The 15,727-nt window shown below is 31.5% G+C and overlaps 1 protein-coding gene across 5 annotated transcripts in view; it reads left to right on the top strand.

Moving 5' to 3' along the window:
- Positions 1–15,727, top strand: part of VPS13C (vacuolar protein sorting 13 homolog C) — a 165,730-nt gene that overhangs the window by 83,196 nt on the left and 66,807 nt on the right. For all 5 annotated transcript variants that reach the window (XR_012919788.1, XR_012919789.1, XM_076004438.1 and 2 more), the window contains 10 exons: positions 1,850–1,986; positions 3,628–3,784; positions 5,023–5,102; positions 5,631–5,690; positions 6,425–6,587; positions 8,381–8,497; positions 9,808–9,911; positions 10,348–10,515; positions 11,833–12,137; positions 13,083–13,230. Coding sequence is in view for 3 of the 5 variants with exons in the window: in XM_076004438.1 (XP_075860553.1) it covers positions 1,850–1,986; positions 3,628–3,784; positions 5,023–5,102; positions 5,631–5,690; positions 6,425–6,587; positions 8,381–8,497; positions 9,808–9,911; positions 10,348–10,515; positions 11,833–12,137; positions 13,083–13,230 (1,439 nt within the window). In the remaining 2 variants the exon portion in view is untranslated. The remainder of the gene's footprint in view (positions 1–1,849; positions 1,987–3,627; positions 3,785–5,022; positions 5,103–5,630; positions 5,691–6,424; positions 6,588–8,380; positions 8,498–9,807; positions 9,912–10,347; positions 10,516–11,832; positions 12,138–13,082; positions 13,231–15,727) is intronic.

The raw sequence follows: 15,727 nt of genomic DNA, 5'->3' as shown, positions 1-15,727 counted from the left end.
TTGTTCCTGTGTGGTATTCAGTTACATGCATGTATCATGAATTTATTTTACCCGTTTTACCTTTGATGGACATTTGGGTTGTTCCCAATTAGCTATCACAAATAAAATTGCTATAAATGCTGTTGTACATGCCTTTCGATGTACTTCTATACTCTTTTTTTGTATGTATAGGTAGGAGTAGAATTATTGGATCATATGTTAGATTTACATTTAGCTTCAGTAACTTATACTAAATTATACTAATCAGTTTTCCAAGTGGTTGTACTAACTCACTTTCCTCCCAGCAGCGTATGAGAGTTCCAGTTGTTTCACATTCTCATCAGTACTTGAAATTGTGAATTTTTAAAAATTTAGCCATTCTGGTGCATATATAGTAGTATCTTACTATGGTTTTTATTTATGCAACTTACTAATGAAGTTATATGAACATCTTTTCATATACTTATTGACCATTTGGATATCCTTTTTTGTGATGTAACTGTTCAAGTCTATTGACAATAATGTTTATTGAGTTTTTTCGATATATAGGAGTTTTAAAATTGATTCTGAATATGAGCCTTTTGCTGATTATATGTGTTGGTATATATGTAGAAATATCTTTTCCCTGTCTGTGGTTTGCTTTTTCACTCGTACGGGTCTTTTGATGACTAGAATTTATTAATTTTAATAAACTTTAATTTACTATCTTTTTCAATGATCAGTACTTTTTATTTCCTATTTAAGAAATCTTTGCCTATTCCAGGCATTGTTTTTTAAAAGCAAAATATTTGCTAGAATTATTTCCCCTGGTTTACATTATGTTTGGAGTAGTGCTAGAACAAGATGATAGTTAAGAAACCTTAACTACCTCAAAGGTAATTACTTTTCAAAGGTCATAATTAACAGCAGTGGTTTTCCATATGGATTTCTGGTATAGTTTACACTGCATGGTTCATGTGTGTTGTATTATTGGTCACTATAATCTCTAATGATAATAATTAATGATATTAAGGCATAGCAGAGAGTGAAGGCTATAAAATCAGAATACAAATTTGAACTCCATCACTTGTGTGACACTGGGCAAACTACTGAATCTGTCTCAACCTCAATTTTCTCATCAGTAAAATTAAGAATAAAGGACAATAAAGTTCCTAACCTCAAAAGGATGTTATAAGAATTAAATAGAATAATCCACATATAGCCATAGAGCAGTGTCTGGCACACAGGTAAGCACTTAGCAAGTGACAGGTGTTACTTTTGTGTATTACAGTTTAGAAATTTTATAGCATTTCAGTGTGTGAATTCAGAAAAACAGCATAGTATTTACATAGCTTTACTTTTGTTTCTTGGTATGGCAGAAGAGGGCCTAAGCTCCCACCCTTTTTTTTTTCTTTTCTAGTCTTACCTCTTGTTATCTTCTCATTATTTAACCATATCAAATTCCATTCTGTTTGCAAAATGTGTTATTGTTCTTTGGTTTTCCACACTTTATCTTTTTCTTGGAATGTCTCCTCTGGGTGAGGAGGTCCTTCCACTTTCTTTGAGTGATGCTTCCTCTATTAGCCTTTCTTGACCTCCCCATAACAGTGCTATGCCTTGTTCTATGCTTTCAGTGCATTTTATACAGAGTCTGTTAACACTTGTCCACTTAATGTGCCTGGGTGAGGCGCTTATTTTGTTTATTTGTATTTTAAATGTGTAAGTTTCTTCTACTAAACCATGAGTTTTCTTAGGGTCAGAGCTATGTCTCATTTGCAGATTTTCAGTGCCTGAACGAGGTCTAGAGTATTCATATAAGTCCACAATAAGTATTTGTGGAAGAAATAAATGTGTGAATAAAAGTGAATGAATTTCTTTTAAACATTTTTAGGTGAAATTAAAGAGCCCCTTGAAATCTCTATATCACAGCAAGATGTACATGCTTCAAAAGATAATTTAACAACTGGAGTGGAAGAAATTAGATCTGTAGACATCATTAATATGCTGCTGAATTTTGAAATTAAAGAGGTGTGTAATTTTCATCTATTTTTGTATAGTGAGGTGAATAAATAATGGATATTTAGAATTACCTCTACTAAAGTAAACTTGTAGATAATTGATACAGATGAAATATATCTTACATAGGCCATTTATGTGTGACAATGATGTTTCAAATTTGAAAGTTTATTCAGGGTGAATTATATTTGGGAGATACAATATTTCATAGAGAAAATGGTAGCATGTCCTATAACATGCTTTCTAATGATTTTAGGACAGTTGGAATATACCTTTCTTTGGATTTCATATAAGAAAGCCGGGAAAGGGTAATAGTGACAGAGAAATCCTTTGCAAATTTTAGAAACCCATAATAGAATAAAACACAATATGTCTACATTTTTTAAAAAGTTACGTACTATATGTTTTTCATCTGCAGATTCTTGAGGAAAGATTAAATGAATTTTCCTCTTTATTCACACATTTAACAAATATTTATTGTATGTGCTAGGTGCTAAGTATATAGAGAGGTACAAGGCAGAGACTCTGAACTCAAACAAGAAAACGAGCAATTAAAATTTTTATATGCTCCCTTTAAAAATACACTCAGTGTATTGTTGGAGCTTGTGGTGTTGTTGGTAGGCAGGGGCATCTAAGCAGACTGAGAGGGTCAGAGAAGATTTCTTGGAGGAGGTGACATTTTAGTCAAGTTTTGAAAGAAAAATAAATCATATTGGAAAAGGGGATCAGGAAAGGCTCTGCATCAGGGTAGAAAGGGAAACAGGCATAAAGATATGTGTGTGTGAGAAAGCATAGTAGATATAGGGACTTGCAAGAATTTCATTCAAAATCCCCTTATCATAAATAGTTGTATGGAGGTGGTGGTCTTTTCCAAGTTAAAAATAAATAAACTTGTTTAAACAAATGAGGGGGTTCTCCTTTTTTTGATCTGAAATACATGCTTTGAAACTAACTTCTTTCATCTTAAACCTGTGAGTTTTTTTGGTTAATATCAGAGTTACTGAAGATTCTTAAGCTTGGGTAATTGAAACATTGATAGATGAATCATTCTATTTGTAATAGTACTTATTAACTTACTTAAATTAAATTAAGTACATAGAAAACTCAAGTCCTTTTTAATATTATTGGTAATACATATTATGATAATTCCCTTTCTTTAAGACAGTAGTTGGAGTAAAGGGGGAGCAATTTGCAGCCCCCAGGTGGATATTTACCATTGTCTGAAAACATTTTTGGTTGACTTATCTGGGGGGGGGGGCGGGGGAGATTGCTAATGGCAACTAGTAGGTAGAGGCCAGGGATGCTGCTAAATGTTCCACAGTGCACTGGCCAGCCCCCACTGCAATGAATTATCAGCTCAACATGTTAATAGTGCCAAGATTGAGAAAACTTGCCTTTAGAGTAGTATAAAACTTGGCTGCTTGTCTCAGGTTTTCAGATGGAAGGTCATCCATCAGACTAGGGCTTCAGGGAATTAGGCTGAACTGCCTTTTTTTTTCTTTTTGGTACTTTACTTTTGAAAACTATCAGAATATTGTGGTGATACCTCAAAAGTCTGAACAAGTAAATGTGCCTTCTGGTTATTACCTTTTTGACTTACCTTCATTGTGTATTAGTGGCATAGTTTGTGTTAATACTGATACCTTCTTTTAGGTTGTGGTAACTTTGATGAAAAAAGCAGAAAAGAAAGGAAGGCCTTTACAGGAATTAAATATCCTGCACCTTGGAATGGAAGCTAGAGTTAAAACATATGACATGACTGCTGAAGCTTATCTTAAAAAAATTAGTATGCGATGCTTTGATTTCACTGGTAAGTGTGCAGTATCGTCTGTGTAAATTATTCCTTAGGCAGAAGCTCCCTATCTTTTTGGCAACATCAGACACTTATTTGTGTCACCATAATTATTTGGTTAGGTTAAATTATTACTCTGAAAATTAGCTATGTGTGGTGGCGCATGCCTATAGTCCTAGCTACTCAGGAGACTGAAGTGGGAGGATTGCTTGTGCCCAGGAGTTTGAGGTTACAGTGAACTACGATCAGGCAAGTGTACTCCAGCCGGGGTGACAGAGGAAGACTCTGTCTCTTAAAAAAAGAAAAAAGTAAAAAATTAAAAAAAATTATAGTGATATAGAGGAATTTGTTATTTAAAAAAATTTACTAATTTAGGTAGTTATTTATCATAAACTAAGAATTTATCTCAATATCTATATTTAACATGAAGGAGAATATATCTTAAAAATGAAACACATGTCTTTAGTGTATACATATTAATACATAATACTTCAGTACTTGTATAAAGCACCACTTCATTCTGACTCTGCAATGAGAACTAATATATTAGGAAATCAGAAGCCAGGTATAACACCCAAGTACAGAGTCCAGGGCCCCTACTTGAACAGTCGAGTTAATTTACTAGGAAATATAGTTTTATTTTTTTTATTTATTTTTAAATTACATACATTTTTAAGTTTGTTTTTCATTATATTAATACATGCTTGTGAAAAATAAAAATTAAATAAAGGAGTATATAGAGGGAAAAATTTAACATTCACTTTGTAGTTTTACTTCCCTCCAAATAAATGCTAAATTATTATTTAGTGGACATCTTTGACACTATTTAAATTCACTTTTCTAAATTGCAACAAGCCAACTTTTAAACTTATTATGAGTGTTGAAAGTTTATAAGAATGCTATGGGATATCTTTAAGTAAAGTAAACTTGTATTGAGAATAATTCCTAGTTTATGTATTTTATAAGTTTTTAAATATATTATGATTTGTTTAAATGAAAGTAATACAGTAGTACCAAATGTTACACTAGTTGTAATTGGCTGGTATGAGGTTTTTTGTTTTTATGAAGTATATTTCTTTTTTTTCAAAGCCAGGTTTATCAAGGTATGGTTATGTACAGTGCACTTTCCTATTTTTAGTGTACAATTATATGAATTTTGACAAACATACATTTTTGTAACTGGCTAGTCCTGTTTGAAAACATGTTTAAAATATTTAAGAGACTTGATGGATCACCCTTATCTTTTTCTCTTTTAGACTCTAAAGGAGAACCTCTTCACATTATTAACTCTTCTAATGTGACTGATGAACCTCTTCTGAAAATGTTACTGACAAAGGTACCCAGTTTAATTTCTAGGATTCTTTAATGTTCGAATATATGAAGTTACATATATTACTCTCATATTTAATATTCCAATTTTCTCTCGTAATATTTTTTGTGCTAAACCATTGGTTGTGGTGAAGTATGCAAGCACTTGAAAATCCTGTATATTTTCATTAACCTTCTGAGTTACCCTATGTTGTTGAATAAATGGGGATAGTACAAAGTTCTGTTGTAATTTCAAGTGAAGTGTGTCATAATCTAGATATATTAGCATTTTGTCCTACATTTTAGATTAGTGTAGCTAATCTAGATATACTAGCATTTCTTCCAGTGTAGGATAAGGAATTTGAATTTTTGCTTGTATAGAATGTGAGAAATACTTATGTGGTCAGTTCATTTTGGCATGTTCTTCTTTGCCTTTAGGAAATATGTTTATACTGTTTTATTAATATACTTTGAAAAGTATTAAGAATATGTATATTTTTAATATGTGAATTTTTAGTGTTTATAACCCAGTGTTTTAATTTTCTACTATTTGTAGGCAGACAGTGATGGACCAGAGTTTAAAACTATTCATGATAATACCAAACAGAGACTGAAGGTAAATTTTTTATAATTTATTATAAGCCTGGGTTTTGTTGATTAAATCTAGTTCCATAGCCATTTCAGTTATGAAAATGTGAGTTCTAAAATTAGAATGAGAGTAGGAATAATAATAGATCTAATAATAATAATAATCTAATTTATAGATAAAATACATAGATACAGAATTGAAATAAAGTTCTTACAAAAAGTTGATTTGATTTCCTAAAAGATTATTTATTTCCCAGGTATGAACTAATGATTACTTGTTAATTATAAAAATAACACATTTAAAGAGAATTTTGTTTATTTTTGTTCATTGTGGTTATTTGGCCTAGTGTTGGAAGCATTGAACATTTGAATTACATATTGGCATTAGGATTAGAGTAAGATTAAGGACAAAGAAAACATGATCTAGTATAGACAATGCCCAGGGTCCATGTGAGCATATCGTAGTCAGTCTTGGAACCATCTGAAATGTGGCATAAGGCCTGATAACACTTCCTGTATCTTTACTTAAAACTCATCAAATTCTGTTGAGGTTAGAATTGTGGTCACACTTGCAAGTGGGCAGAGTCTTGGTGTATTGTCTGGTGAGGGTTAACATTGTAATAGTGACTTATTTCTTAATAAAGTAAAATTTTTTAAAAGGCTCTTAATTGAACTATTCTTGTGCTATTTGTATCTGTTGAAGTGTAACATAAAAATGTTACTGTAGCTGAAATCTGCCTCTCTAATTGTTCATTATCTTAGGTTTCATTTTCATCTTTAGACTTAGTACTTCATTTGGAAGCTTTACTTTCCTTTATGGATTTTTTATCATCTGCTGTTCCATCTTCTGGACCATCCTCTTCTGAGAAGGAATCTGAGCTGAAACCACTCATGAGGGAGTCCAGAAGTATCACTGGCAAAGCTGGTATTAATTTTTGAGTCATGGTCTAATATTTTCTTTCCGAACTTTAATAATCATATAATAACTTGTTTTTTCAAGCTAAGATAAATATTTAGCACCTTGACGTTACTGCTGCTCTGATAGACCAGGTTAGTTTCAAAAGAAAGCAAATGTTATCTCTATAGATAACTGTATAACTATTATAGAGCAGTTTATGGGGGATTTTAAATAAATTTTGTTTAATATTTTGTATTTATATTTCATTTCACTGTCTAGCTTTTATATAAATAGAAGCTGAATATACTCTGGGCTGAGGTCTCTTTGCAGTCTTCAGTCCAATGAAAGTGATAAAAAGTTAAATTATGGATATAATCATACATAGTAACAAAGGCCCATTTCTATTAGTCAAGTATAGTGCTCAACAATTTTAAGTGCTTCGTGAGACACCGAAGGGAGGGAATCTCATAGAAGAGACAGATTCACTTTCATTTCTTTCCAGAACTTTTACTTAGATCACACAGATACGGGCACATGTTCCTCAGGCATATTACTTGTGCTATGAAATATTAAGTATGAAGTATCCTGAGTGAATAAAGAACATCTGCCTGTTTTTAAGTCAAATATCATTTTAATTATTTTTCTTTCATATTATGTGATGTAAATATTCAACATCTAGTAATTTAATTTTCAGACCATTACCACTTTGAGTTATATCTATATTACTGGCATTTTCAGTGTAAAACTGGCAGTAGTCTTAGCTCTGATGCAAGGATCTGATTTTATAAACAGTGGAACAGAGCACTAATTTTGTTATATACTAAAGGAGTTTTACATTCTTTGCCTTTAATGTACTTGTCTTATTAGTATCTTTTACAGATAATATCTTTAGAAACACCTCTTCTTTATATAATATATATATATAATACATATACAATACAGTTGATAAATGAAAAAGCCATGTTTAAACTAACTATAAACTATAAATAATATTAATCCAAAGACACAGTATTCCAGTTTTGCTATATAGTTGGTCTTAGTGGTTTGATTATGCTACAATAAATAGTAAGGGAAAAAATAGCCTGTCATCATATTGGTGATTAAGGACTGACACTCTTCATGCATTTGCAGTATTATCAGAAGGGTCTATTTGTTTCAGGCAAGACAGATTTCTAGGAAAATATACTCTAAATTTATGAATCAGGACCTGGACTACAGTAGATTTAGGGAATCCATTTGATTATGATTCTTACACACATACATGCACATTACAAAATAATTTTTTTATTTTTTAAACTGTTCATTTTTCATAGAATTTGTTTTAGGCACAACAGGATATAATCTAGAAAAATTGGTTTTGTAGTTAATAACATGTACTGTAAGTGCTATAGGAAATAATATGTATTTTATTAATCATTCATCAAAGTCTTTTAGTTTTTATGGATTATTTATCTTTAATTTATGAAAAGGAGTTCAGAATCAAAATTTTACACAAATAGATTTCTAGTATTCTAATAGGAGAGGGTTTTCTTTTTTCACAAAAGAAAAATTACAACAGTTTCCATGTAGTAAATTGTACTTTCAATGTGCTATTAATAGTAGTTGCCTTTGTTCTTAATTTGAAGGATTACATGCTAGTTTTTGTGTAATTGGCATTTGAAAATTGATTCAAAATCTATATTAATTACATGATATCTTAATGGAGGCCTTTTCATTCCTCATGGTATATTCTGTACTTTTGTTTTAGTGGATTTGAGGTTATTGTGAGTGTTATATCATCTTTGCCGTTTGCTAATCACAGGGTTTCTATTACTTTTCAGTATCTAGCAACACCTCTCAAAAGGATGTGTTTGATTTAAAGATCACAGCTGAATTAAATGCATTTAATATCTTTGTCTGTGATCAGAAATGTAACATTGCAGACATTAAAATACATGGTAAGTTATTCCTTGTAGATATTTCTGTGTCTTTACATAAATACCCAGGAAAAATGAGTCATCTTTTGGTTTACTTATATTGAAGACTTACGCAAACTTTTCAAAGGTGTACCTTAAAATGCTAGAAGCAAATTTGTTATGATTCATTGCTGGCTTGAGACATTCTTTATGTATGTAAAAAATTGCAGATTTAAATCTAAGTCTTTTTGTTCTGGCTGCATTTTTCAGAATAATATAACTTTAAATTGAGAAATGGATACATGGTAACATCTTACTGAGTAAAACAAAGTCATTATCCTTATTTCCGTGAACTTCTGTGCATATATCACATCAGGAAGGGAAGTTTCTAAAATAAATCTTGTAAGCTTTTTCCATCATTAGCTTGATATAAGAACAAAGTATTATACATGGTATAATGGTTTAGATTATACGAAGGGTTCTGAAGTCATCTTGCCAGGGTTCAAGGTCTGACTCTAACATTGGGTGATCTTGAACAAAGTAATTTACCTTGCTATACCTTAGTTTCTTCTTCTGTAAAATGGAGATACTAATAATTATTCATGGGGTTGTTGTGAGGATTAAGTAAGATTTACACATTTATGTATGTTTAGCAAAGTTCCTGGTACATAGTAAGCAGTTTTTAAATAGGTTAAAGAATCACTTTCATTCAACACATATTACTGTGTATCTTTCATGGAAGGCATGGTAATGGTTTGGGCTTGTTACTGGGTCTCAGCTTCAGTTATTCTGTCTATACTGAGGAGCAGTTGTAGAAATCATTATCCCCTTAGAAATTATGAGAATGACAAATTTTTTTGGAGACCAATCTTAGAAGACTGTGTTCTAGATACAGTTTATTATAGAAATAGAAGTACTTATTTATCAAATGGTGTTCATTTACTTTTAGTTATTGGAGCATCAGTTTTAATAATATAATAAACTTTTGTGAGATAGATTTTTTAACAAGTGTTATGTCTTCTTAAAGGACCACCTCTGGTCTTGTCAGTGGACAGGATATTTGTGTTTGGAGAAATACGATTAATTTTCTTTGGTGTGTGTATATTTTTGTTTGTTTGTTTTGTTTTGTTTTGTTTTAAAATTTCTACGACTTTTATGTAGATGCCTGTATCCCTTAGAGATATTATTACCTTTCTTAGTTATCTTAAACACTTAAGTTGATACTGTTAATATGTCTAGTAGTGGGTAATTTTATTTACTCTATATCTTGTCAGTAAATTATTTAACTTAAACATCATTGAATTGGTTCACTTGGATTGGGTGAACAGTTTGTAAATGTTATGTTCCCCTAGGATTGGATGCCTCTATTTCTGTGAGGCCGAAGCAGACTGATGTGTTTGCCAGACTTAAGGATATCATAGTTACAAATGTAGATTTGCTGTCCATTCACAAAAAGGTAATTGAAAATACATTTCTATGTTGAAATTTATTTTGTTGCTCGGATTTGAGATGCCGTTATTTGTTCAGAATACATTTTTTAGTTGTGTGTCATGTGGCGGGTACTTTGTTAGGGATTAGAAATGAAAATGGTAATGGTCTGCTTTCACATTGTTTATAGGTTAGGTCTCCTGGTACACAGTGATTTGTAAAAGTTATTTCTGAACAGTTAATTTATTGATATTTCTATTGCTCAAATGATTTTTATAGAAATACGAAAAAGTTACGGTCAAGTAGAATATTTTAAATACTTTTTAAGGTTGAATTTATATATTGCTTCTTTATATATCAAGGATTTTGTAATACGGGAACTTATTTATAATACATTGATGAGGGCTATACATCAATAACAATTGATATTTTGATACAATAACAAGGTAATCTAATACTTTTAGGCTGTCTCTATTTTGGGAGATGAAGTCTTTAGGTTCCAGCTGACCCTTTATCCTGACGCCACAGAAGGAGCGGCCTATGCTGATATGTCTAAAGTGGATGGCAAACTTAGTTTCAAAGTGGGCTGTATTCAGATTGTTTATGTTCATAAATTCTTCATGTCTCTTTTGGTAAGTTTATTGTTTAAATGTATTTATTTCTTATTGAGGCTGAAATATTTTTGCCTATACAACTGAACCTAGATAGTATAAATTGTCTTTGATATGGCTGTGTGATAAATTCCCAGATACTGAACAGAATATTATAGTTAAGGAAATCCTTTATATGATGGATAACCAAATGAGTTTTTAAAATTATTGTCTTGAATATATAAACTGTCATTCTCTAACATTTCCGTAGTTATGTATTTTGAAAGAACTTTTTGACATTTTAATTTAGGCTTTTTAGTGTTAATTGTTTGATGAAATACTCTTAAGAGTATTTAGCTAAAAGAATTTTTTAAGGAAGCTAACAGGCATTCATAGGACTAAAACTGGAACTTGCAGCTTATAGTTGTGTTCAATAAGGTCATGAAATTCTTTTCTTCTAATGTTATTTATTTCCATTTAAGTGTCATAGGCTGAAGAGGTAAATCTGCTTATATCTCTTATCAGGAATGCTAGTTAAAACCTACAAGTCAAGAATTTCTAGTTAAACCATCATGTTCACTTTTCTAGAGAGTAATTTATTTGGAGCAGAATGGGGGAGGTTAAGTTACTTTTGTATTATTAATAGATGAACATCAAGAATATCGCTTCTAAGAATGTTCTTTACCTTATTGGGAAACATCTTTCAGTTTTTTGAGATGAAGTGCATCTAACTATAAATAAAGAACCTTTGATTCTTACTAATGATTACAGTGTGATAGACAATTAACCATCTTCCTCATGTGTGAGTACATTTAAAAAAAAATCTTTAGAAATAAGCTGGCAGAACCTTAGTTTCTAAGAGTAAACTTTATTCCTGTGATCTAGCAGTACAGAATTGAACCTGCTTTTGGAGAGGTACAGTGCTCCCTCTCTTCCATTCCTTTCATTTGAATCTGAATTTAAAATGACTAACATTCATTAATAATAAGAATATTAAAAAATAATTGTTTTGAAAATTTGCCATAAAAATAAAATAATTCTGAGATATAAAAAATGAAATTTAAAGAACTTTTTCTTCCTAGAGGTAATTGTTACCTCTAGGTAGCTATTGTTAATAGCTATGGTTACTAGCTATTGTTAGTAGCTATTTTTAGCTATTGTTATCTAGTTATTGTTAGTAGCTCAGAGTGTGTATTTCTAGACTTTACTCTCTCCATATAATCATAAATAAATAAGATCTCTTTTATATTACATCTTTTATTTAGTTTTTCTTTTTCAAATAAATGCTTTTTAAAGTTTTTCCTTTTAAAAATAAATACCTTTTTGGGAAACTCTCTAAATAATCATTTCTTCCAACAGAACTTCCTCAACAATTTCCAAACTACTAAAGAAGCTTTGAGTGCAGCCACAGTCCAGGCTGCAGAAAGAGCTGCTTCCAGCATGAAAGATTTGGCTCAGAAAAGTTTCCGCCTTTTGATGGATATCAATTTGAAAGCACCAGTTATTGTTATTCCTCAGTCTTCAGTATCACCTAATGCTATTATAGCAGATTTGGGTTTAATCAGAGTTGAAAATAAATTTAGCTTGGTTTCTAAAGAACAGTTTTCTCTTCCTCCAGTCATTGATAAAATGAACATTGAGCTCACTCAGTTGAAGCTGTCCAGGTATAAATATATAATTTAATTGTGTATTGCTTATTAGAAATAGGGTTTGCATTTTTACCTGAGGTGAAATACTCTAGTAATTTGTGGTTCTCATTCTTTATTTCTTCTAATTATGAAACCTTGACCGGTGTTTTTTTGGTCAGTGGTTAATAGCAGTGTGCTTCATAGAATCTGTATTTTGTCTTATTAAATTTATAATGTGATTATTTTCCATTTTATAAAAATTACCTATTAACAAAATTATAGTTCACTCAGTACTGAATTTAAATTTTTTCCACTTTGCATATAGCTATTTCCTTTTCTGTAGATGAGAGAAAACTTCCTAAAATATAATAAATTATAAGATTTATTTCTCATTTTCAGACCTTGTCACATTTGGGAATTCTCAGTGAGGTATCTAAAGGATTATTGAATCCAAATGGGAAAAATGTTGGCTTTATTGAATAGCAAGAGTACCTATTTGATTGTGGAAATGGTTGTTGGTAGGCAAGCTATAATGACTATTACCATATGTTCATTTAACTTTGAGATTTGGTTACTTTTTTTCTCCCTGGAGTTTGGAGAAGTACCAATAACATATTAAGGGCTAATTATATGATCACTTTCTTTATTGTCCAGTTTTAGGAGAATGTAATGTTTGTATGACGTTATACTAGTTGCTTTATCAAACAGTCTGTGAAAAATAAAAAATAATTCAGTGGTAATACTGTATGAAAATTATGTCTTTGAAATCAGTGTTATATAGGCTTTTTTTTAGATAGTTCTACATATAAGCTTGATTTCTGATTCGTATTGATTTGTGAAAAGAAGTATCTTCTAAAAGAATTCTGATAGCAGCTTTTAGTGTTTATGGAAATGCTGTGTGGGAATTGTTACACAATATGATAGTCCTCATTTAAAAATGTAAATTTCAAATAAATAAATAAATTCTTCTTTTTCTTTTAGAACTATTTTGCAAGCTGGTTCTCAACAACATGATATTGAAATTTTAAAACCAGTCAACATGCTTTTGTCCATACAGAGAAATTTATCGGCAACATGGTATGTGCAAATTCCTGGGATGGAGATAAAAGGAAAATTAAAACCTATGCAGGTAAATATCTGGTATAAAATATATGATAATTGTTTGATAGGCTTTTATCATGATGATAGTGCAGTTCTAGTGTATATCAGAAGTGATGCTACATTGAAAGAGAAAACTTCATTAACTGCAAATGAGATCATCCTTGTTTCCCACACTTTTCTTTATTTCATTTTAGTTAGATATTTAAAATGAAGAAGTCTAAGGTAAAACCTATTGGAGTCTACTGAAAATATTCTTAATTTTGGAAAATTAAAGTTTTAACACAGTTAAATTGTAAAACAATACAAAGTGATGTTCAGATACCAACTATTCAAAGCTCCTTAGTTTTTTAATATGTAAAAGCATTCTTTTAAGTAGAAAAGTGAAAATAATTTTGAATAGGCAAATATATTTGTTTGGTAGGCATATAAATACAGCAGTCAGTATTTTTAATAATGTAGTTAGCAGGTTACATGTCAGCTCACAGGGAAGGTGAAACTGGTTAAAGAAATTTAGGAGTCCTGTGATTCTTTTGTGCCTGTGTGTGAAACTGTTGAAGCCAAACAGCAGGAGATGGGGTAGGGGAGGATATACTAAACAAATAGAGTGTTTGAAGGACAAATAAAAATTGAGTTTAGTGGTTTTTGATATTTGTGATTATTTCACAGTTGGTTCTAAGATAAATAGGAAGGGCCAAAGGAGCAGAGTTCTGCTAGGGGAGAAGTTAAAATTGATGCTTATTGTGGAAATGAAGGTTTCTATTTGTATATACTAGTGAATATATTACATGAGGAAGAATTATTGAATTATGTCTATTTGGGGTATTCATGGAGTAGGCTGTTTTCCAGAGTATGGATACTTAATTTCTCCCTTGCTGCCAAGAGATTAGATTCCAGGTCTAATATTTGACTCTTTCTTTTAAAGATTATGTGGTTATCGATTTTCTAAAAGTAACAGTAAAACCTAAATGCCTGTCAATAGCAGAGTGTAGATAAAATTATGGTATATTTATATAGTGAACATTGTAAAGCAGATAAAGTGAATGGACTAAAACTATATGAAATAAAATGGATATATCCTAAAAATGAAACAAGTGAGTTGCAAAATAATAGTACAGTTCTATATTACTTCAAATTTTATAACAGGCAACACAATGCTATGTATATTCTTTAGAGATGCAATAGTAGTAAATGTAAGAAAGTAGTCATGGGAATAATAATTCTCTAAGATAGTGTCTTTCTCTCGGGATGAAAGGAGAAGGAAATGGGGTCTCAGGTACACACCGGGCTTCAGCCATATCTATAATGGAGAAATTAGATCTGAAGGAATATAGCAACTTGTTTAGACTTGACAAAGCTAGGTGGTAGATTCACAGGGGAAGATTGTGGTATTCTTTATCCTTTTTCTTTATGCTTGAAGTATTTCAAAAGAAACAAGAAAAAAAAAATAACATATCTGATAGTTTAGCATCAAAATGTGATCTTTACTTTCACCATAACGACCCTTGTTAGCTCAAGAATGTAGCCACAGGGGATAAGGTATCCACTGCCTAACTTGTCAGCAATCCTGGCCTCTGTAAACACCCCATCTTTGGTCATAGTCTGTATAGTTGTCCTGGGTTTGGGGTGCAGCTAAGAAAAGGTATCAGGAAGGTGACACCAACAAGTTGTTTTGGGTAAATCAGTTTGACAGTGGGGGCCACCTTTCAAAATTGTCCTTCAGACTTATGGAGGGTCTATCTAATATATGACAGAGTTGCTCTTTTTACCCACAGTAAACTGAAAGAGGTCGTGAAGTTCGCTGCTCTTCAGGCAGCTGTGGTATCTTGGTTGGTATTACCAGTGAGAATGGACATACAAGGAAGTTACAAAGAGTTAAAGTTACCTGTTATTTGAGGACTAGGGCTTGGGACAAACAGGAAATCCCTGGTCCCTATCTTATGCCAAAGTATCTTTCTATTTTCATTTAGGCTGGGAACCAGGCAGTTTCCCTGGTGATAGGGACCTAATTTGGGAGGCACAGGGTACTATAGCATTCACAGGTGATTTGCTGTACATGCATGCTTGTGTGAATTTGTGTGTAAGTGCTTGAGACAGGCCTTCTGGACCACTGTAAATGTAGGGGAAATTTACAAAAGGTAGAACAATAAGAACCTTCAAAGAAAGTACTGATTTAATGGATCTTAGCAACCAGTAACAACTTCGTTCGTTCTAGTTGCTTCTTGTTCTGTAGCTACCTGTGAGGAAGATGGTATTATTCTTATTTTAAAGATTAAGAAATTTGAGTTAAGGAGACTAAGAAACTTGTCCAACAACACAACTTGAAAGTGGTAGAGTTAATACAGATCTTCCTGATGCAAAATCCCTAGCTTTCTTTTCTTTTTGCTATACATACTCTATTGTAAAAATAGAGATGGAGAAGATACTGCCTTCCTGCTTAGTTTTTTTGGTTTCTAAAAATTCTTTGTAGATGAATTTGTTACTGTTCTAAGAGGTGTTATTCTTGATAAGTTTAACAAATGTTTTAT

The sequence above is a fragment of the Microcebus murinus genome, chromosome 6 (assembly GCF_040939455.1).
Source record: "Microcebus murinus isolate Inina chromosome 6, M.murinus_Inina_mat1.0, whole genome shotgun sequence".
Classification (NCBI taxonomy): domain Eukaryota; kingdom Metazoa; phylum Chordata; class Mammalia; order Primates; family Cheirogaleidae; genus Microcebus; species Microcebus murinus.
This window is presented reverse-complemented; position numbering and strand designations above follow the sequence as displayed.